Genomic DNA, 22,260 nt, shown 5'->3' with positions numbered 1-22,260 from the left:
GGTGAAACCGGGTCACCAACTCCCACAGCCAAAAAGAAAAAGAAAAAAGGAAATCCGGGTGCGTGCGGAGGCAACAAGGCGGGTCTTGGAGAGGGAAAGGGAAAAGTTGGAGACAGCGCCCCTTGATATACCGATGATTATTGGTTGGGGTTTCCCCTCGCTCCCCCCCCGGTCACCAAACTCGGCTCAACTCCGCTCTCCGCAGCTTAGCCCTGCTGCGTTGGGGGGGAAATCGTCCCTTTTCTGGGGAAGTCGGATTCCCTCTCCAACTGGGGGTGACAGATCGCTTTATGACAGAGGGCATTCAGGGGATACCATCAAATGCTGTATACTCCGTACATGTTGTAGATTCACTGTGTCCATTCCAATCTTTTTACAATATATCTGTCTTCTCCTATGTAGCACCGACGCGTAAACCTGCCTATTATGGTGATTTTCCTGCTCGCATCTCTCTCGCCCCAGTCCGATCATCCCCGAGACGAGATGAGGTGGCTGGAGATAGATGAAATGATATGGAGAACATTGGACCTTGGAAGGACCGCGGCAAAACCTGACTGATTCATGTACTCCGTGCGGAGTACACCTACTACCTACTACTAGGACCATCCACACCTCTCTCCCTACGCACCACTGCCATCACCATCACCATCACCACCACCTGGAGGTTTCTCCAACCTCCACAATCTAAACAAAACCCTTTCCACCGGCAAAAGAACCAACATCCCCCAATTAAACCACCACGCGACCGCAACAACCACAACCCCAACACCAACATCCATCAAAAAATGATTAGCGGTCGCAACAACTGTAACCCCCATCGCAACCGGCCAAAGCAACCCCAACCCCCTCAAAACAAGATGCGGACTAAACCTCACCAGACAAAAAGCAATAAGCACCGAATTCCCAAAATGCAACGACGGCATCGCAGCAATCGTTAACTGGAATTTATTCTGCGTCCATGCGGAATCCGAATCCGAGCGACTATTATGCAGCACGTCGATGAAGCCATACTCCTCGGGGAGGAGGCGTGGCGGTGCGCAGCGCCAAAGTGAGAGAATTATAAATGCGATTGCGTTTGAGAGGGCGAGTGTGCGACGGATGTTTTGGTATGTGTTGCGCGCGAGGAAGGTGTAGCTGTAGACTAGGAATGCGACGCCGAGGATGATGTGGGAGTAGTAGATTTGGGCGAGGATGGGCATGAGCCATGGTGTTCTTTTTAGGACGAATTGTTGGACTGGGAGTTCGATGTTGATGCTAAGCGTTTCTTCTAGGGATAGGATGGAGAGGGCGTGGTGCTCGGCTTTGTCGAATATGGCTTTGTGGCCCGCGATTACTCGTGCGGAGATGGCTCGGGAGCCTTGGTAGATCTATTGATCGAAGGTGATCGTGATCAGTTGTGCTAATCCGTCCAGGGCAGGTGATGGTAGGTAAACTTGGTAGGTCCTATACCAGCCAGGTGATATACACATACCCAGTAGATAAGCAGCCAGTAGAAGATCTCGAGTATGAAGGGAAACCGAGCCAATATCCGCGAATGAACATTCGGTTTACATCTCTTGGATGCCAGTGGTATCGCATTATCCCTAACGACTTCCCCGGTCCTGGCTTCACCACCCTGATCTGCCCTCAACCCATCCTGTTCCAGATCTGCATCATCATTCACTAACAAGGGTGTACGAAGAGAATCGTACCAAGGGACGTCCTCCCTATTGACCCAGGTCCCGATGGTAAAAATGGCGGCAATTGCTAGGAAGAGTGAGAAGTTAGCAGATCGTATCGGACTGTCTATGTAGATGGGTCGTCCAGATTGGGTAAGTGATCAAACGACCAACCAAGTGGTTCAAGTATGCTTTTCAGTAAGCCCATGATGCGGTATGACTTGGAGCTGTGTTTCTTGACCGGGATATTTATGAAAATATTGTGTGTACACTGTACTAGAAGAATACCTTAAGAAGTACTCGTCGCTAGAACAGAACAAAGTGCGACTTGGTCACAGCCTGAAGAAGTGCCTTACCGGCTTCCCCGGGAAGTGGTGGCTCTAGCTAGTATCCCACTACGTACGCGTCGACCCTTGTCTACCTCACTTCTATGCGAAGGACTCTGATAAGAGAGATCATCTGCTCTTGGTCATTCTTTTTGATCATATACTTTAGGTGGAATACATCTTGATTGAACAGTATGCACGGTGACACTCGACCTGACAATGGGAAGGGGTATAGGGTAGTGCCGGGGTAGGATGAAATACAGGTTTACCCTAGACCTGTCGGTAATCAAATCTTCCTCTCTCTTGCTAATCTTCAAATCTGCCAGTCACATACCAGCATTGGCTGTACCTGTCTGGTTCTAAATTAGTTCGTCGGGGCATTGGACGGTTTATTCTACCGCCCTGAAAACAAGAAACCATTCTGTGAGCAGAAAGAACGGAGCAATGTATGGGATGATATAGGTCTTATAACAGAATACACATACCATAGAGCTACTTTCATGCATTGCAAAGTAGAAGTCACGGACCTCCACATATGTGCACAGAGCTTGAAGTGAGCTTAATGATCGACCTAAGACAAATCGGGGATTCGCTTAACTCTCTGCTTTTCTCGTCATTATCCGTGCTGATTGTGATTATACATCAAGGAAAAAATAGTGCGACTAAAGCTACGGAGTACTCTGTGACAACTTTTCGATCCTGCCGATCAGGCCCCAATGAAGCCCAATGCATAATCCCAGACAGAAGGTTTATCGCTCTGCCCACTCAGCTATCATCCATGGGGCCGGCAGAGTGATGGCGAGTGATAAGGCTGCAGATAAAGACCGGTCACTCAATTTCTACTTGTGTATTCCTTGAAGGAGGGGGGGGCTAGCCCCCTCCTTGGGGTGTCGAGGATGCCTCAGGATGCAGGGCTGCAGGGTATGCTCAGAAATCACGGCCGATCACATATTCCCGAGGGTCCAAGTAACCCACAACTGGCATTCGGTTTGATGGTTGGCTAGAGATCGACGCAAAAGCCCTACAAGGTTGGGACCAAAATGTGATGGGAGAGGTGATAGTGCGTTGTGGTGCATGGAGGAGGGCGCGTAGAGAGTGGGCGATGGTTGGGTGGCTTGGCCCCCGCCCCCCCCGCCCGAATGATGGGGCCTGTTTCTAAGTATATAGCCGCCCACATCCAACCCCATCCTCCAGTCTCTTCTTCTCTCCCTGCATATCGTTGTTTGAGGTTTTTCTAATTTTTCTCTTTCTATTTTCGTCTCGCGCTTCGCTTCGTTTTGGCTGGTCCAGACGATCTTCCTTCTAAGTCTATCTACTCTACGTCAATAATTATCATCTCACCCTCTTTCTACACTTTTCCCACTTCACACCTACGGTGACCTTTGTTGATCAAAGTTTCCCCGTGAAAACAAAAAAACAAAAACGACACCACTTTTTTTGAAATCTTTGCTCAATTCGACATATATTACCTCCAGTACCGTCAACATGTACGCTGCTCGCTCCGTCAAGCCAAAGCTCTCTTTGAGCATCGCCACCACGACAAGCGCCCCTCGCCCGGCACTGTCTCTCAAGTCTCCCGGTCTTCAAGTTCCTCGCACGCCAATCTCTCCAATCTCTGCCGCAAGCCCAACAGCCAAGAGATTCTCTTCATTGCAAGTACCCTCGTACAACTACTCCAACTCCTGCTCGTCGAAGAGCATTCTCAAGAAGCAACCGGTTGCACGACCAGGTGTTGCCGACAAGCGCATCAAGTTCCAGGTTACGCCGACTGTGCATTGCGTGACTCCAATTGAGAACCCGGATGAGTACTATGGCCGACACACGAAGATTACCCGCGAGGATCGCCGCTGGACAGTGCGCGAGTGAATGAGTTCTTCCTTTTTGGAAATCACTGACACCGGCTGTCTGGCCGGCTACGAAGTCAATATATCACACTGAGCGATCTATAAAAGTGAGAATCAGAGCGGCGCTGCAAACATATGGCACTACACCGACCGACTCGACAAGGAAAGTACACGGCTACCAGTCAAGAGAGCACAGGTGCAGCTCAAACTGCACCTTGTTGTTGCCAACCAACCGAAATGCCGAGTCCGGTGAGCTTGGTTGAATGTAGATAAGATAATCGAGTTCGCGAGAATAGGAGAGGATGGAATGTCGATGCATTTCGCGGAAGAGAAGAGATGATTATATTTTTATGACGTTGATGGGCCTCCGATTGATGACTGCGATACCTTTTTAGTTTAACCAAGTCACTCGTTATTATTGAATAGTATGGTGTTTACCCACCTTATACTTATGCACAATTCTGTTTGCCGTACATTTCGCCTGTGTCAGTACTTACTAGTAGGTCTTAGAACAATTCTACGACTAATGGACTTTCCTAGAGGAACCAATTGTTTCCCTAGACCATAAGGGTCTACGTGCCAAGACATTCACTTCTTAGAAAAAAAAGCCATACCATCGCTCTCCTTAGGTGACCGATTTCACAACAAATGCTATCACCCAGCACACCGTGATACACCTGTTCACTCTCATAAGTATACCCAGGCCACTATAGATAGGAGAAGCTAAATTGGGGCTGATCTTTTGGCTTTTTTGCAAATTTTCCAGGTCAACCGTTCGATTCCGCCTGCCGGCAAGCATCGTCCATTTCTTTTCCCCCCCTTTTCTTTTCCCTGTGACGAATGTACAGTAGACTTCGGCCAATCTTTTATTTAGGGCAGCGTTTAAGGGCTTCCTGGCCCGTGCGGTCTTGATCTTTTTTTCGCCGCGCGACGCCAACAACCGTTCACCCAACACTGGCACTTCAATGTTCTCACCAATAGCCCCAGCGATCGCTCTGCGCCGATCGGCCGCAGAACTAAGGCGAAACAGCCTTAGATGTCGCCGAGGACTCCTCACCCTCGCGATCGAGACGTCATGGTAAGTTCGGCGATTGTATCGATGAACCTCTTGCCCAATTTACCTTGGATGCAAGCTAACACGATTGTTTGCACGCAGTGACGATACCTCAGTAGCGATAGTCGAGAAATTAAATACCGACTCCTCTCCAAAAGCCAAGATCCATTTCCTAGAGAACATCACAGCCGATTCACGCGCCCATCGGGGTATTCACCCGATCCTCGCCCTCGAGTCACACCAAGAGAGTATGGCAAATCTGGTCAATAAAGCTCTGAAAAACCTCCCAATCACGAAAGAAGGACAGGCGTCGATACAATTAGCCGATGGGGCGGTTCGGCGCAGACCGGATTTCATCTCTGCTACTAGAGGACCTGGGATGCGCTCGAATCTCTCTGTTGGTCTTGATACAGGAAAGGCTCTGTCTGTTGCGTGGCAGATTCCTATGGTTGGAGTGCATCATATGCAAGCGCATCTTTTGACGCCGCGACTTGTCTCGTGCCTGAGACGATGCTGCAGCTGCAGCACCAGCAGTGGAAAATGAGAATGGCACCAGCAGCACCAGCAGCAACTCGCCCTCATTCCCATTCCTCTCAATCCTCGTTTCCGGCGGCCATTCGATCCTAGTACACTCGAAGTCACTAGTCGATCACAAAATCATGGCTTCAAGCGAAGACATCGCCATCGGCGAAGCACTAGACAAAAGCGCACGAGAAATCATCCCAGCCGAATTATTGTCCGAAGCGAAGAATACAATGTACGCCAAAACGCTAGAACAATTCGTATTTCCGAACGGCGCGGCCGATTTCGCCGATTACAAACCTCCCCTGAATCGCGGGGAGGAGGTGGCTAATATGAAGAAGCAGAGTGCATATGGGTGGAGTGTGACGGTGCCTTTTGCGAATACGCGCGCTTTGCAGTTGAGTTTTTCTTCTATTGCTAGTATGGTGAATAAGATTGTGAAAGCGCGGAGCGAGAGTCCGAGTCTTAATGGAGACCCTGGCCTTTCTCATCTTGAACGGGTTGAATTGGGTCGGGAGACGATGAGGGTGTGTTTTGAACATCTTGCTTCACGGACGATTATTGCCCTTGAGAAGCTGAGATTGAGCCATGTTGGCGATGAGGAGGTTAAGACTCTTGTTGTTAGTGGGGGTGTTGCGGCTAATCGGTTCTTGATGGCTGTTTTGCGATCGTTTTTGGATGTGCGTGGGTTTGAGAATGTGAGGATTGTTGCGCCGCCGCCGTATTTGTGTACGGATAATGCTGCTATGATTGGGTGGGCGGGTATTGAGATGTTTGAAGCTGGGTGGGAGACTGGTTTGGGTGTTCGGGCTTTGCGGAAGTGGACGCTTGATCCCGAGGCTGAGGATGGTGGTGTTCTTGGGCCTGGTGGATGGGTGAAGAGGGATGCTTGAGGTGGAAGGAAAGGTTCTTGTACATTAGGTGAAGTATACTGTATATTATAATGATACCCCATTCCTGCATTTTATGCAATTTCTTTCTCTGTGCGCATTGACTTGATTAAATGCAAAGAACTATTACAGCACACGAGTTGATAAGTGGGGAGACCCTCTAGCTATGTAGTATGAAACTGGCATCGGCGTCAATTTCGTAGCCAATCTACTCCAGCTACAAAAGCCGACCAAATAAAGGACCAAGCCTACAATCACTACGCCAATCCGGATCATACAATACAGCTCATACTCCAAGGAAAACGATTTGGACCAATTCTTAGCCCATGTGTATTTTGACGACACTACCATGCAGAAGCGAAGCAGAGAATAGCTAGACCCACAGAAATCAAGACGCCGATGCAAATGTAACCGGCCAAATAAATTGGTCAGAACTTTGGAAATGTCCTTCCCTCCCGCCCAGTTCCTCCTCCGCCAGTAGGGTATCGATGAATGCGCCGCTCTAACCCGTGCAAATGAACCAAGCCCATTCCGGTAACCGGTACAGAATGCAAAACAGGCAATCAAAGACAAATAATAAAAAGAAACAACGAAAGTAAACCAAATAGCGCTTTCAAAATCACCCCTCAGCCACCAACGGGAGGACCGCCTCGCTGTAGAGAAGCAACTTGTTTCCGAAGCTCGACGAAGAAGTCCTTTCCATTGGCCATTGTGTTCGCTGGTGCGGTGTTAGTGACGTGAACTTGGAGGGAACTCCATAGTTATGAATTATTTCCGAGGTATAACGTACCCTTCGCACCCCACGGTCCTCCAGATTTCTGGTTATTGGCATCCTTGCCGGTGGGCTTGTAAAAGGGAACTTTCGAGTCTGTGGCGATATGTTAGATTGGGAAGGGCAGGGTGTAGATTGCGCAGAGAAGAGTCCGTATTACCTCTGGGAGCTAATATACGAAGTATCGGTTAGCTTTGTGTCTCACTTGTGCAATTGCAATGGTAATGACCGTCGCAGTCGCATCGCATTCCATTCACGTGTCAACTCACCTTTCTTCAACAGGTTCTTCGCCTCTCCAGCGTTGAACCCCTTCACGGGGATATGCTGATCCTGCGAAGAAGTCGAGTTGTTATTCCAAGCAGGATTTCCACCGCGGCCAGCGCCCTGCCCTTGCCCTTGCCCTTGCCCTTGTCCTTGTCCTTGTCCTTGTCCCTGTCCTCCAGCTCGATCACGGTTGCCGGATTGACGCTGCGACGATTGGCGACTGGGTCCGCCGCGCCATCTGTAGCCAATTGTACTTTAGCAGAGCTCTGGGGAAGGGTGTTCGGCGGGGTAGTAGTTGCATACCTTTCATCACCCATGATTGCAGCGAGGTAGTAGATACCGGATCTGATTTTAGTGAAACACAGGGAACCCAGATGAGTATGCGGGGAAGCTGGTGCGAGTCCGACACAGTTCAGGTCGACACCTGAGGCTGCCAAGTACGGTTGGCGGAAGAGGCCAGAGAGGAATAGCTGGATTTTCTACGAGTAGGGTCTGGACTGATTTTGGTTGGAAGATGTAACATGATAGGATAGATTAAAGTGCAAATTCCTCAACAATATAACAACAATATAACAACTTGAAGTAGATTCCAAACTTGAAGTTGTTAGTAGCCTGAGTATAAAATAGAACAGCTTGAGCACTAGGCAAACCTTGGAAGTATATATTTCAGGTCTACGTACTGCCGGCCTGAAGTGCAGGATTTCCCAGTCACCACAACTACCAGTACTACTAGTAGTATAAAGCTACCTAGTAAGTATATACTTAGAATACTAATGTACTGTATACATGAAAATATTAAAGAGGACTCGAAGTTCAATAAAGAACTTGAAGTTCTCTTTGAGTCGCATACTAGTACTACTGCTATGTCAGCCACCACAGCCACAGCCAACTGAGAGCACGGACGTCTCCGCCTTCGGCCTTGAGATAACCAAACACCCAGCTGAACAGCTTTCATCCAGGCGCCTACTGGTTATTGCTTGTTTTCTTATTCATGCGCGTCTGGTTATTTCGGAGATCCTTGCATTGTTCGGATACCTGTCACCCACACCCCCCTCGCTCCCCCCTGAACGCGACTTGACGTGTCTGATTGGCATTCTCCAAGCCCTGTGACGATCAACATACGGATCGCATGAAGCTTGCCATGAACGATGGCCCCGATGTCTAGACACTCCATCTCAAGTAGACCATCGAGGGCTCAACCTAAGTCTGCTTTGAAAAGTTCACGCAGCGCAGCCGACTCCCCTGAAGGCCCTCCTTTTAAGAAGCGCAAGTACGTCCCCGGTGGACCTGGAGGAGGTGGACGATTCATCGACGTCGAAGCCTCGCAACGAGAAACGACACCTAAAAAGAAATCCAGCATCCCCCGCCGTCCCTCTACCACTACCACTACCACTACCGCCACCATCCCTCCCCCCCCAGCAACAGTGCGCGAAAACGCGAAGTCGACCTCCTACCTCCCATTCATGCCCCCCCCGCCACCTCCCCCTGTACCAGAAACACCTCCACCCGTGACGCGCCCGAGACGAGATAAGAGCCAGAACCGAGGTCGCTTCACATCATCCACAGCCGCCGCATTGGCTTTACAACAAGGAGACGGTTATAAGCCGCGGGAGGAGCGAGGGTGGGAGGAGTTCCATCCGGACTTGGATATCGATGGCAGACTAGCTGTTTTTACAGCCGAGGAGGTTGATACGGTTGAGACCGCGGCCAGTCTTCTTGCTGCGGAGTCTGTCAACGGTACCAATGGCCAGGATACTCCAGGAACCCCCGCTTCGCAGGCGAATGACTCGACATCTCCAGCTACTTTCAAACGTAGGCCGGGCCGTCCACCGCGTCGCCCCGAAGCCATCCTCAATGCTTTATTTTCCAACCAAGGACCCAAGATAATACCACCCCCAGGACCGAACCCTCGAGAGAGACTGACCCTACCGAAACCGTCGTTCCGACTCCGCGATCCATTTACATTCTACGAGCAGAAAGGAATCGGACAACAGAACTATGTCGACCGTACAATGGCCAATGTGGGATACCAGGAAAGTGATTTGTTTCTTCGCCACGACCGACGCTTCATTCGGATGACCGAAGGTGCGCAGGAAGATGACATGGACGTGATCCAACCTACAGTGACAGAAGGCGATGTCAACGCCACGACTGGCCGTGTCGAGTATGACATGGACGAGCAGGACGAGAAATGGCTTGAAGACATCAATTCGAAGCGTCGAGATGACCAGCTGGAGCCAATCAAGCCTGCCATATTCGAAATCACCATGACCAAGATTGAGAAAGAATGGCATTCGCTCGAAAAGCGCATTCCGAAGCCTAACCCAAAGCCTCCACAGACACATCGCCCTCGCTCTAGCTCTGCAGCTGCAGTGAATGGTGAAACTGCCGGACCCGGAGAGGACCAGGACAGCAAGTGCGCTATTTGCGATGATGGCGACTGCGAGAACTCTAACGCAATTGTGTTCTGCGATGGCTGCGATCTGGCGGTTCATCAAGAGTGCTACGGCGTTCCTTTCATTCCAGAGGGTCAGTGGTTGTGCCGCAAGTGTCAGTTACTAGGAAGAGGATCTACCGATTGTATCTTCTGCCCTAATACCGAGGGTGCCTTCAAACAAACCACTTCTTCTAAATGGGCGCATTTGCTTTGTTCAATCTGGATTCCCGAAGTCTCTATCGGAAATCCGTCTCTGATGGAGCCTGTGACTGATGTGGAAAAGGTACCAAAAAGCCGTTGGAAACTTAACTGTTACATTTGCAAGCAGAGAATGGGTGCTTCAATTCAGTGCAGCAACAAGAACTGTTTCGTTGCTTTCCACGTTTCATGTGCACGCCGGGCGCAGCTGTACTTGAAGATGAAGATTGGCCATGGACTTATGGACTCACACTTGCTGAAGGCATTCTGCGACAAGCATGTCCCTCCTGACTGGAGACTTGAGCATGGCACTGACATTGCCACCGCCGACGCCATTGAATACTACCGCACCACGATGCAGGGCAGACGGTGGGGAGACAGTCAGGCTGCGGCGCTGTCACTTGGATCGGCCTTCGCCCCGGACGAAGGCGAGCGAGCAAACACCCCTCGAATCACACTCACACTTGGAGGAAACAAGCGAAAACGACCACCTTCGAGAACAATTTGGAAACTTCCTTCCGGTGCCCCTGTAGTCCCTCAACTTGTTCTAAACTCTGTGGTGGCCACTCTTGCCCGGTTCACAGTTCGTGGGCGAAAGCAATACGCCGAGGAGGCGTGCAAATACTGGACCCTCAAACGTGAGGCGAGACGAGGTGCCGCGTTGTTGAAGAGACTTCAGCTACAGCTTGAAACCTTTTCTTCTATGGAGATGACTCGGCGGGACTACGTCGCTATGGGCGTCACTGGCCACAAACGCCTCACACGTCGCAAGGAATTTGGAGAGTGGCTCTACAAAGACCTTGATCGGTTGAGAATGTTGTGTGACGAGGTGAAGAAACGCGAAAGGGAGAAACTCAAGGACGCCGAGATGCTACGCAATATTGTCGACCTGGTTTATTTCCCTATTTTCCCATTACTCAGACCTATCCTGGAGAAAGCACAAGTGTAAGTTGCCATCTTCTATGACTAACCCCCCCCACCTTACCCCTTCTCCAGCTAATGCCCATTTACAGATTGGATAGCAAAGGAACATTCGCAGCTGGCCTGTTCTCAATACGTCAGCGACTCAATGAACGGTTCTATCCATCCGTCGCATCTTTCTCGGCGGACCTGGCCAGCCTTTTCACATCGGAGATTGGCGTGGGCCCGGCTGGTGATACTGCCGAACTGCAGGCCCAGATCAGTGGTCGGGCACCGGAACTCAGTATCGAGCAACGCGAGAAGAGAAAACTGGCCAAGCGAATCATCAAGGCGATCCAGCCGGCCCTGGAAGACGCCATTCGAAACGAGAGCGAACTAAATCGCAAACCATTCGAAAAAGAGCTTAAGGAGCTCGATGTGATCCTCGACCACAGCGTGTTGTCTGCCGAACCGGAAGGAGACACCGAATTCGATATTGGCCCGCATGACACGAAAACCGAAGCAATGGAGGGTATTGAGCACACCACTGTCGTCGAGGACACGGGCGAGGGCAAAGTACCCCGGGAAACCCAGGCCCAGGCCAAGACCACTGAGTTGAATGGGGCACCCAACGAGGAAGAAGCCGCGGCCCCCGAGGAGGCTGTTGCAGAATCAGAACTGGCCGAGGAGATTAAGCCAAATGCAGGCCCAATCTATCGTCGGCACCCAACGCCAGTGCTGACGGAGGCGGATCAGCGGCTACCTTTGGCTCAGGGTGGTATCCAATGGTACATGCAGCCCTTTGATCCTATCGGAACCACAATCCACGAGGAACGATGGACGGGTCGGGATGTCATGCGGGGCATGAGCGAGGAACTAAGTGAACTGGACGAGGATGAATTGAAAGATTTGGTAGAAGAAGAACTGGACCAGGATCCAACGAAAGCGCCTGCTGGTGCTAGTGCTGGTGCTGGTACAGGGAATTCTCAGCAGGTCCGACGCACTCGTCGGCGCAGGTGAATAGGGTTAATCTTATGAGCATCAGGCGTGGGTAGGAGTTATGGCTTAGCCTTTTTTTTCTAGCTATTTATGGCTATTTTTCTCTCTCTATCTGTTATCTTCCTTTTTTAATTGCATACTGGGCAAGGGAAGTTGACTCTTTTTCATTGAATGAATCATGCTGTACGTAGTACGTAGTGGTGGCCTTGGCGCCTTGCTTTGCTGTCTTACTGCATGGACTCCTAGCTGATTTTTTGAGAGAAAAGTTAATTAGGGGGAAAAGTGAAATAATAATAAAAGTAAAATAATAAGACAATAAAAATTGAAATAAAACTCGCCAGAGGTAGCAGTCGAGTTCTTTGTCTGCACTCGGAGTGGATGTAAAGGGTTGTTCCGTTAGCGTGATTCCCTCTTATCTTCGATTTCTCTTCCTTTCTTCCTTCTCCCATCCACATCCATCGAGTACCCATCATGGCTGACTTTGAAAACGACAACGGCCGTTACGCCGGTGAGTTTATCCATCCACTGCTATCTCTTTCATCTCTGATGGAACCTCCACAGACGAGCCCCGGGATGAGCCGCGCTACCGCAGCGCCTCTCCTCGCGATGAGCCCCGACCCGACCGCGAGCGCGCTCGCACCCGTAGCCGCTCCCCAGCACGCCCCGACGAGCGTGACCGTGAACGCGAGCGTGAGCGTGACCGGTATGTTACATTGAGAATTAGAATCCTGCTACTGTTATCCGAACTGACAAAATCATCTCCACAGCCCCATGCGCCACAAGCCTGCTCACCTCGTCGAGGAAGCCGAGGAGGAGGAGGGTGCCCTGAACTCCGGTTCCAACCTCTTTGTCACTGGCATCCACCCCCGTCTCACCGAGTCCGATATCTCGCGTCTCTTTGAGAAGTACGGTGATGTCGATAACTGCTCCATTATGCTTGACCCTCACACCAAGGAGTCCCGTGGCTTCGGTTTCGTCAACATGACTACTGGCGAGCAAGCCGATGCCGCCAAGGAGGGTCTTCAGGGTGAAGTCATCGAAGGTCGCACCCTGAGCATCGAGAAGGCTCGCCGTAGCCGCCCTCGTACTCCCACCCCGGCAAGTACTTTGGTCCTCCTAAGCGTGGTAAGTTTTCGTTTCGATCCTATTCCTTCTCTCCCTTTCTCTTTCCATCGTCGCATCTGGCTGACCCATTTTCTTTTTTTCTCACAGAGGATGGTCGTGGTCCCCCTCGCCGTGGTGGTGACCGCTATGATGACCGCCGCGCTCCTGGCGGAGGTGGTGGCAACTGGCGCCGCCGTGGTGACGACGACTACTATCGCCATGGTCGCTATGACTCTTACAACGACCGTCGCGACTACGGCCGCGACTACCGCGGAGGAGGCGGTGGTGGTGGTGACTACCGTGGAGGAGGTGGTGGTGGTGGTCGTGACTATGGTGACCGTGATTACCGCCGTGGCTCTCGCGACGACTATGCCTACCGTGGTGGCGGTGGCGGTGGTGGCCCTGACCGCTACGATCGTTACAGCCGTGACGACCGCCGTGGAGGTGATGATCGCCGTGGAGGTGGTGGCGGCGGTGGTGGTGGTGCCCCTGCTGCTGCCGAAGGTGGCGATGCTGGTGGCAGCCGTAGCTACTACGACCGTGACGCCAACCCTCCCTCCTACGACAATGCTCCCCCTCGTGAGCCCCGCGGAAGCGGCGGCGGCGGCGGCAGCGGTGGTGGTGACACCTATGCTGGCCGTTCCTACGAGGGCCGGGGTGATGAGCGCTATGGTAGCAGGTAATGTATTCCCTCTGCACAAAAATGACCAAGGAAGACTCGACATCCGAACTCCTCCTTGATGGTTGAACGTTTCTACACTACCCTTCCCCCCACCAATTCTCTTCCTACCATCCATTTCCTCTTCCCCCTTTTTTTCCCTTCTTCTTTTTCTGAAATTGTCTTAATGTGGGAAATTTGAGCGACGGGCCACGGGCGTCGTCAAGTCTTTTGTGTTTTTTCTCTGCTTTCGCGTCTACGTCTCAACAAGAAATATTCGGAGCGTCATCGGTCTTTCCCCCCAAGTGGGTGGCTGACTCGGCAATTGGCAACTGGCAACTCGGTTTCGGTATCGGTCATTCATGTCGTCAGTATCAGCTTTCGGTTCGCTCGATGATGTGTCCCATGGGATTCTCTTTTGTTCTGTTTGCGACGTCAATTCAACTATCGGGAAATTCTCTAGCGGCAAAGGGAAAGCAAACAAATTATCGCTGTAATATCGGTTGTCTCTTGGGTCAGCACTCTCGGTCACAAAACTGTTCGCCTTATGCACAACATCTCTACCACCATCTCAGTTCAGTAACCCGGCTCGTTTCGATGTATTCGACAAACTAAAGTGTCGCCCCCTTTTTCACCTATCATCTATCACCTATCATCTATCACCTATCACACCTTGTTCACTCACATCACACTCACCTGTTCTACCACAAATCCGCCCTGTCTTTCGCCAAGGCCGTCTCGTCTTCGCGCTTGTAGTATCGCCCTCTAAAACAAACAAAAGCAAAAACAAAATACAGGTGATTTTTATTTTCCTTTGAAATCCCTGATCATCTCCGGAGGAGCGGAGAGAAGCGGAGCGCAGCGCCCAGGAAGCTTGACGGTAAGGCAATCAGAATTTTAAGGTCTGACTTGCGCCTTTCCTTGTTGTATTGCATTCTTCCCCCTTTTCTGTTTTTGCTTTTTTTTTTGTTCCAGATTGTGTCGTCTTCTCCCTGGTGTGGTGGTTGGCCTGGCCCGGTCCTACCGCCATGCTATAGGTTAGGATCCTGCTTACCCTACTAGGAACGCGAGTTTCGATCAAGTGTAGGTTTGAACAGAACGATTCGGATACCTGTGCGGCTTTGAATTTCTATTTATCAATATCGACGTCGACAATTTGATATAGAGAGATTTTTAAATAGCCTAAATGTATGACTTGTCTTGAATTTGAGATTGGATTGGTGATTTTGTAGACTACTAGTAGATATAGTACTTTGATACATCTTCAATTCAAGGATCTGATTCCTTCCTCAAATGGTCTGCATCATACTTGGTTGATCTAAGTTGCTGTACAGCTTACAAGACTCAAACCGACGAGCTACCCTGTACAGTCCTTTTCAAACCACTCGAAGAGTAATTAATACCTTGATCTTTACTCCTCTGATGTAATATGGCTACTACTAGTGCTGATGCCGGTGCTGTTGGGATTCTTCTGTTGTGAGTAGAGCTTGAGGATTTAAATGCTCTGCGGTAGTAGACGATCCACATGCTATAGACTCACAAGATTAAAATTTGTAATAGGGATATAGCTTATCCAGAGTGACTTTTTTTATCTTAACTTGGAGGAAAGAGACTGATATGCTGAGCATCCATGTCAAAGTTATACCTAGGTATTTATGCAGCCTGTGTGAAGAATTTAACCTGTTCTTAATTACCCATCTTCGTGGCTTAGTTGGTGCAGAAACGAGCACAAAGAGCCGCATAACATAGGTATTGTTCGATGACCAAGACGAGGCTGACAAGCATGTTTTCTCTTGTTCGCGAGGGGTTCCTTTGATGTAATTGGCTGGATGGCCCACATCACAGGCACTTAGTACTCCGTATTCATGCAGAAGAAAGCTCAGTTCACGGGATATGTCCGGTCTAAAATAGGATTGGGCGCTTAACCTCGTGGCTAGGCCATGATTAACCGGAGCGTTTCTTCAGCTGAGACCGAACACCCCGCCCCACACAGAGGGGAAGTTATTCATGACCTTTTTTGTCTCATGAGAAAAGTGAACGTTGACTCTTAAGGGATTGGGGCTACACGGTTAACCTTGATAGCCTTGTTGGTCAATTGTATTTCAAGTTCTCGCATGTCATTTTTGGGCATGATCGGTCTCTTTGGCCATTTCTCACTATGAACGAGCTCAACCCAGACATTTATACGGTCGCGTGGATAGCGCCGCTCGAAATCGAGGCTCAGGCTGCCCTCCATATGTTGGACAATCATCACCGTGGACGATTCGCGTTGGGTAGGGGTGACGACTATATCTTCCGCGCTGGTGATCTTGGTGGACACAACACCATCATCGCTACTCTACCGGCGGGCCAAGAGTATGGAACCGGGTCTGCAGCTGCACTTGCCAGTCAAGTGAAGAAATTCTTTCCAAATCTCTGGTTTGGATTACTGGTTGGTGTTGCTGCTGGTCTTCCAAGCCTCTCCCGACACCCGCCTCGTGATATCCGACTTGGTGATGTCCTCGTAGGGCTTCCGGAGGGTAACAGCGCTGGCCTTATAGCCTATGACTTGGGCAAAGACCTGGGAGCTGGTGGTTTCCAACTGCTACGTGATGGACACGTCTTGGCAAATACCGAAACTGTTGTCCGATCCGCGATCCAGAATATCAAACTGATGGCGCCTCGGGATGTCGACACATTTCAACCATACTATGAGAGCATTCGGCAAAAGCAGCATGCCAATGGGGATTTCAACGATCCTGGCCAGGACGATGACCACCTATACCAGATGGACGATAAAGGAGTGAGTCATATCGTTCAACGAGAACGGCGACCTGATTCAGCGCGAACCCGAGTTTGGTATGGACCGATCGGATCCGGGGAGAAACTCATGAGGAATGCTCGGAGGCGAAATGAATTGAGAGACAAGTATGGTATCATCGGGTTGGAAATGGAAGCCGCTGGAACAATGAATCGTATATCTGTTGGTGTGATTCGAGGGGTTTGTGACTATGGGGATGAACATAAGAATAAAGGGTGGCAATCTTATGCAGCGGCAATGGCTGCCGCCTACGCCAAAGCAATTTTATATGAGATTAGACCCAAAGCCTCGGCCCCGGCTTACGTGAAGAGTGGTTAGTACGCAATGAATTGGGTTGAGACTGCCGAAAACCTCCAATCCATGTTGACTTGTTCAAACCCTAGAAACCGATGATCAAGGAATTCAGTCAAGATTACCCGTTCGCACAACCTTCCTTGGGAGAGAAAAGGAAATCTCTCAGATAAAACAATGTTTTGGCTCTGACCTGTGTAGAAAGTCTTTGGTACTCTGGGGGTCTGAGCGGGTCTGGGAAGACACAGCTCGCCATTCACTATGTCACTACTAACAAACAGACTTACCAGTCTGTGCTGTGGATTGACGGATCGACTTCTGCTTTGATTCATCAATCCTTCGAAAATCTTTCACATCATATTTCAGGTTACAATCGAGAGAGACCAGCTACTGAGCAAGTCATCGAGTGGTTGGAGAGGGAAACGAACCGGTCCTGGATGATGATTTTCGACGGTGTCCCAGGAGCTTACGACGTCGATGACCTCGAGAGCTTTGATATCCGGAAATACCTACCTGCCTGTGATCATGGTCATATCTTGCTGGTGACAACAGCGTCGGATCTACACCTTCGTTTAGCACTCCCCGAGATCCACTTGGAAGGCGTCGATGACACCACGGGCTCGTCTATCCTTCTCAGGTGCGCGGGAGTTCAAGCGCCCGATGATTCTGGGAAAACGACAGCGCGGTCGATTTCTCGCAAGTTGGGAGGTTTACCACTTGCCCTTGAACAAGCTGGCACTTTGTTATCCTACGGCATCATCCGGATGCATGACTTCAATAAGCAGTTTCAACAGCACTTTTCCAATAAGACCCCTCAAAACTCCCATGAAAAAATACGTAGGGTCGTACGAGAAAGGGCGTACTCTGTGGACGGTTTTCGAAATGTCATATGACGGTCTCATGGAGAGAAGTCCTGACGCGGTCAAGCTTCTTCACCTTGCCATATTTCTCAGTCCGGGATCCGTTCCATTTATTTTTGGGAACAATAGCGAACCGGGACTGTCCTCTGACTACGCTTTCAAGTTACCTGTCTGTGGAGTCGGTCTATCTGAGACGCAGTCATTCGGCCTTCTCTGCTGGTTGAACGAATTACGCCGGGATGTTGAAAGATTCGGAGTTGCTGTCAGTGAGCTTGAATTGTCTGGATTTGTCAAGCTTTGGCGCAGCCTAAGCAATACTTCCATTGAAAGCATAGCGGTGCATGCCCTGATTCGAGCATTTGTTTGCTCAAAGGCAGCAGAAAGGGACATCCACGAGAGCTTGGTGACTGCTTTTCTACTTGGCGGAAGAACACTTCACTATGGATCAAAAGGGTTCCAATTGTCAGAGCTGTGGAAGTATACTGGGGAACTCAGTCGACTCCTGGATGTGTTTCTTTCCTCAGTTTCCACATCATTCTTTCAAGACCCAGGTGGTAAATACTTCGCATTATGTGGAGCCGTAGCACCTGTGTACGCCTACACTAGCCGTTTTCTCGGCGACTTGGATCGATCCAGCAATCTTTGGGATGTTGCCATCAAGTACAGACTCATTACTGACACGATCTGGCCGGGTAGCGAGTTACACATGGATGAAATTTTTGAAGCGGCAAGCATTGATGTAAAAATTGGAGACTTCGGGAAAGGGATAGAGCGATATGAGCTATTTCTTGCTCATTGTGATCGTGTCTTCCCGGACAATCATGAAAGAGCCGTACAAGCTGCTGCCGCGCTCCGCGAAGCTCGAGAGATTTCTCGAAAACATGAGGAGAATTTTGGCCGGGCCGTCGTTGCACAGAGAGTCGAGAAGCGAAGACCTGGAACTCCGACATCAGGTGAGGCAACGTCACCTCTTCACAAAGCCACAGAGAGTGGAGATATAGAGGAAGTGAAGCTGCTGCTCGAAAGTGGAGCAGAAATTGCCGCCCCAGATGATGAGGGACAGACACCACTCCACATAGCCTCGCGTTATGGCCACGCCGATATTGTGTGTCTACTTCTCGAAAGAAATGTGGAGATAAACTCTACAGATAATCGTGATTGCACACCGTTGCACCTGGCCTCTGAGCATGGATGCTCAAAAGAAGCAAGTTTGTTACTCGAGCATGGCGCCGAAGTTGAGCACCAAAACATCCTAGGTGAAACGGCCTTGATATGCGCGGCCCAAAGTAGTCATGAGCTGACTGTGCGGTACTTGCTACAACATGGGGCCAATCTAGATACGCAAGACATCGGCGGCGGCACAGCACTTTCTCGAGCATCAGACCATAGCTCTGATACAATTGTCAAGGTATTACTGGAGCATGCCCCTAACTTGGAACTACAAGACTACACTGGAAGGACGGCTCTGGCCGAGGCAGTTCATGCAAAAAGAGAGAAAATGTCTTTCTTGTTGATAAGACATGGGGCTGATCCAAATATACAAGATCGAGAAGGTTGTTCTGCACTGCACTGGGCAGTCAGTTATGGCCTGAGTGAGACCATCCTCATGTTACTGGAAAATAATGCCGATCCAAATATTCAAAATGGCAAAGGCCAAACACCTTTGATGAAGGCAGCTTTGTTGAGACAGGATGTAGCGATCACTTCACTGCTAATAAAGCATGGCGCTGATCCAAACATACAAGATAAAGAAGGGTTATTCGCACTGTACTGGGCAGCTCAAAATGGCTTGCATGACACCATCCTTCTATTACTGAATAATGGTGCTGATCCAAATCTTCAAACTGATGGAGGCCGATCGCCCTTGATGGGGTCAACGCTTTCGGATAATGACGCAGTGAACAGTCTACTGCTCATAAAGTATGGTGCTGATCCAGATATACAAGGCTTAGGTGGCTATTTTGCACTGTACTTTGCAGTTTATCATGGCAGGAATAATCTCGTCCTCATGTTACTGGAAAATGGTGCTGATCCAAATCTTCAAATTGACAATGGCCTAACAGCCTTGATGAGGGCGGCTCTTTCAGGTAATGAGACAGCGTTCTCTTTATTGTTGAAATACAATGCTCGAACCGATATAGTGGATGGTCTAGGTGTCACAGTCGAAGCTTGGGCATGCGAAAACCAGAGTATATTGCATCTTTTGTCTGAAGCGAGAGCGTGTTCTCTGGACCTTGAAGACTCGGACCGCACCGAAAGTCTTGCTGAGAGTACTGAAACCTCCAGTCAAAATGACAGTGAACACTGTCGATCACAAGAGTATGAAAAGCAGAAAGGAGAGCCCAAAGATGTGGGCGGCGTGTTAAAAGGGTTGAGAGAGCAGCGCAGAGAGACTACAAGGACAGTGGGGGAAGCTTGGAGGCGTTTCACGAAGAGGCCATGGAAAGGGAAGGGCAGAATGGAGAGGAAGGATGCTTAAGATTTTTCTCAGGCTGATGGCGATGGCGATAGTACTCATCATTCTTGAGTTACTACTTGCGCGAAGAAGCTGCCAGTGGATGGCGCAATGGGATAAAATACTATAAAATACATACTTTACCAGTGACTCAGGAATTTACAACCAGTAGAAGGCGAGAACCTATGAAGAAAGATGCCAGAAACGGCCGTCTTTCTACTAGCAATTTGAAGTAAACATCTAGGTTTATATGCCTCAAATCACAGACCAGTAGTAACCTCAAGCGCAATATAGAATCCATAATAACTTGAATATCAATCATCCTTCTTGTTTTCTTCCGGAGGAGGGGTTTCAACGATGAATTCACGGCCATTCTCATCTTTCCCAAGCTCATGTGTGAGATGCCAACGTAGATCATTGCTAACGAAATACTCATCTGGTGCCCACTGCTGGCAATCGAGTTTGCGAATCGTTCCAAACGAAAGCCACACATACCTCTCCACATATCCCCCGAACGCATTTTTGTACTTAGTGAAGGTGCCTGGAATAATTTGTACATCCATCAGATCGGCACGGAGACGTGGATAGATCCCGGTACCCGTTGGTTCCATATCAATGGCGGGATCAGGATCAATAAACCCAATTTCCGACGAATATTCGTAAGGGCCGACTCCTGGCTCTACTGAACGCTTTTTAAGTCCTCCAGGTAGAAAGTATTACCGACTTGCTTTGCAGCCTCCATTAGACCAGCACTAGGTGTGATACTAGCACTGAGGCATTCGTATAGATATTGGTAATCTAGATAGATGTGATTGCAATCTGCTCATGCATGGATGGGCACCGTTTAGCAAAAGTGGATAATGCCAGCGCCTCTGGTTTGAGAGGCCACCAAATAAGCCAAGGGAGATGTGGGTTATCATCAGTGAAAGTCGCGATATCATTGATCATGACCCTAGTACTAGGCATGTCAAGGTAACCTTTTTAGTCTGATAATTCGGCATCCAAAATTACTGTCCTTGTGAAATTGTTGGGCATTTTGCATAACCCGATCCAACTACATTTACAGACTACATTTACAGACTACATTCACAGACTATATTGAGTCTCAATTCGTGAATGTAAACAGGTACTTCATGGTCCTGTGTAAGTAATATAAATTTCTCAGTCGTATAGTGAATACCAGGAGAACTAGTTATAAAAACCCTTCAATTCCCTCCCATTCTCTCCCCTTCAGGTTCCATCCACACGCTCTAAAAATATTCCACCTATATAATATTATAAAGAACCGAAACGCCAAAACGACCAACAAAGGAAGAGAGCAATTGACCTCAGGCCACACTCCCTATAGGGTAAAATCGTAGTCGGAGTCACAATCGCAATCGTAATTATTCCGTCTCCTTCTTCGCATCACCCTCCAACTCATCACTCTTTTGAATTAAATATTCCCCAAGGACTCGCAGCGGATCGGATGGCCTAGATTGGGATCCACAGCGTCAGATATATGTAGTCCTTTTGTTGCGGTTTCAAACCCTCGTTTCTCTTCCCCAGAATAATATGTATGCGCATGGCATGTACGGAACGGCTCTGGCGCAACGCAACACAACGAGACTCACTGTTCTCGCGCAACGGACTTCATCCCTTCGAGTAGATGCGGCACAATTTTATCATTGAGGTAGACGCGGGCGGGCGCACCGCCGGGGCGCACCTGTGTTGCGGAGGCACCGGAGAGGTCCGCGGTAGGTGTATTTGAGCCGTTGACGTCCATTTTGGAGAATTGATCTGGAGCGGTTGCGGTAGTGGTATTGGGCGCTGGCGTTCGAGCTGGAGAATCCGTTGAGAGTGGAGGAGGGTTGGTGTGCTGTGCGCGCGGTAGAATGTTTAATTAGAAAGTGTTGCTTTGCTTCGTCTTCTTTCTTTTCCTCTCGTTCGCCGTTCCGGCGCAAGGTATTGGTAATAGGAAGGTTTTAGAGCAGCAGGGATTGGATCTGAGGCCGACGATGGGAGCTGCTAGGGTTGTGCTGGGGAGCTCGACTGGGGTTTCTGCTGGGTAAAGTTCAAGCAAGGTCGGAGAGCGGAGAGCTGTGGAGCTGTCGAGCCCGGGCTGGTTCCGCGGAAGTGGAAGTGGGAATGGGAGGAGTGGTAGAAGGAAGAAAGTAGAAAGGTTTGTCGCTTACCGAAGATTCGGTCATGGTTGCAGTTGACTCAGAGTGATTAGGAAAGGAAAGACT

At 49.7% G+C, this 22,260-nt stretch overlaps 10 protein-coding genes across 10 annotated transcripts; 6 read left to right on the top strand and 4 right to left on the bottom strand.

Annotated features, from left to right (window-relative positions):
• Positions 1-620: 620 nt before the first annotated feature.
• On the bottom strand, positions 621-1,780 carry N7481_000457 (phosphatase PAP2 family protein; the record flags this gene model as incomplete). The annotated part of the gene is made up of 2 exons (XM_057259676.1): positions 621-1,367; positions 1,472-1,780. Coding segments are annotated over 2 exons (1,056 nt in total), but the record flags the coding sequence as incomplete, so codon positions are not given.
• Positions 1,781-3,469: 1,689 nt separating this feature from the next.
• On the top strand, positions 3,470-3,850 carry N7481_000456 (uncharacterized protein; the record flags this gene model as incomplete). The annotated part of the gene is made up of 1 exon (XM_057259675.1): positions 3,470-3,850. The coding sequence occupies one exon, from the start codon at positions 3,470-3,472 to the stop codon at positions 3,848-3,850; it is 381 nt and encodes a 126-aa protein (XP_057127507.1).
• Positions 3,851-4,793: 943 nt separating this feature from the next.
• On the top strand, positions 4,794-6,297 carry N7481_000455 (N(6)-L-threonylcarbamoyladenine synthase family protein; the record flags this gene model as incomplete). Its single annotated transcript, XM_057259674.1, has 3 exons — positions 4,794-4,906; positions 4,985-5,380; positions 5,448-6,297. 3 exons carry the CDS (start codon positions 4,794-4,796, stop codon positions 6,295-6,297), a joined length of 1,359 nt encoding a protein of 452 aa, XP_057127506.1.
• A 623-nt stretch (positions 6,298-6,920) lies between these two features.
• Positions 6,921-7,647, bottom strand: N7481_000454 (uncharacterized protein; the record flags this gene model as incomplete). The annotated part of the gene is made up of 4 exons (XM_057259673.1): positions 6,921-7,012; positions 7,085-7,162; positions 7,336-7,568; positions 7,634-7,647. The coding sequence occupies 4 exons, from the start codon at positions 7,645-7,647 to the stop codon at positions 6,921-6,923; spliced, it is 417 nt and encodes a 138-aa protein (XP_057127505.1).
• An 831-nt stretch (positions 7,648-8,478) lies between these two features.
• N7481_000453 (putative PHD finger domain protein) lies at positions 8,479-11,885 on the top strand (the record flags this gene model as incomplete). Its single annotated transcript, XM_057259672.1, has 2 exons — positions 8,479-10,910; positions 10,979-11,885. The coding sequence occupies 2 exons, from the start codon at positions 8,479-8,481 to the stop codon at positions 11,883-11,885; spliced, it is 3,339 nt and encodes a 1,112-aa protein (XP_057127504.1).
• A 450-nt stretch (positions 11,886-12,335) lies between these two features.
• N7481_000452 (uncharacterized protein) lies at positions 12,336-13,651 on the top strand (the record flags this gene model as incomplete). The annotated part of the gene is made up of 4 exons (XM_057259671.1): positions 12,336-12,372; positions 12,426-12,567; positions 12,632-12,966; positions 13,077-13,651. The coding sequence occupies 4 exons, from the start codon at positions 12,336-12,338 to the stop codon at positions 13,649-13,651; spliced, it is 1,089 nt and encodes a 362-aa protein (XP_057127503.1).
• Positions 13,652-15,784: 2,133 nt separating this feature from the next.
• Positions 15,785-16,744, top strand: N7481_000451 (5'-methylthioadenosine/S-adenosylhomocysteine nucleosidase family protein; the record flags this gene model as incomplete). Its single annotated transcript, XM_057259670.1, has 1 exon — positions 15,785-16,744. One exon carries the CDS (start codon positions 15,785-15,787, stop codon positions 16,742-16,744), a length of 960 nt encoding a protein of 319 aa, XP_057127502.1.
• Positions 16,745-17,599: 855 nt separating this feature from the next.
• On the top strand, positions 17,600-20,056 carry N7481_000450 (ankyrin repeat domain-containing protein; the record flags this gene model as incomplete). Its single annotated transcript, XM_057259669.1, has 1 exon — positions 17,600-20,056. One exon carries the CDS (start codon positions 17,600-17,602, stop codon positions 20,054-20,056), a length of 2,457 nt encoding a protein of 818 aa, XP_057127501.1.
• A 290-nt stretch (positions 20,057-20,346) lies between these two features.
• N7481_000449 (uncharacterized protein) lies at positions 20,347-20,643 on the bottom strand (the record flags this gene model as incomplete). Its single annotated transcript, XM_057259668.1, has 1 exon — positions 20,347-20,643. One exon carries the CDS (start codon positions 20,641-20,643, stop codon positions 20,347-20,349), a length of 297 nt encoding a protein of 98 aa, XP_057127500.1.
• A 774-nt stretch (positions 20,644-21,417) lies between these two features.
• On the bottom strand, positions 21,418-22,221 carry N7481_000448 (DPY30/SDC1 family protein; the record flags this gene model as incomplete). The annotated part of the gene is made up of 3 exons (XM_057259667.1): positions 21,418-21,505; positions 21,646-21,890; positions 22,207-22,221. 3 exons carry the CDS (start codon positions 22,219-22,221, stop codon positions 21,418-21,420), a joined length of 348 nt encoding a protein of 115 aa, XP_057127499.1.
• Positions 22,222-22,260: the final 39 nt, after the last annotated feature.

Source organism: Penicillium waksmanii, assembly GCF_028829765.1.
Source record: "Penicillium waksmanii strain IBT 27052 chromosome Unknown utg000001l:1.0-4852451.0:1.0-4856178.0, whole genome shotgun sequence".
Taxonomy (NCBI): domain Eukaryota; kingdom Fungi; phylum Ascomycota; class Eurotiomycetes; order Eurotiales; family Aspergillaceae; genus Penicillium; species Penicillium waksmanii.
This window is presented reverse-complemented; position numbering and strand designations above follow the sequence as displayed.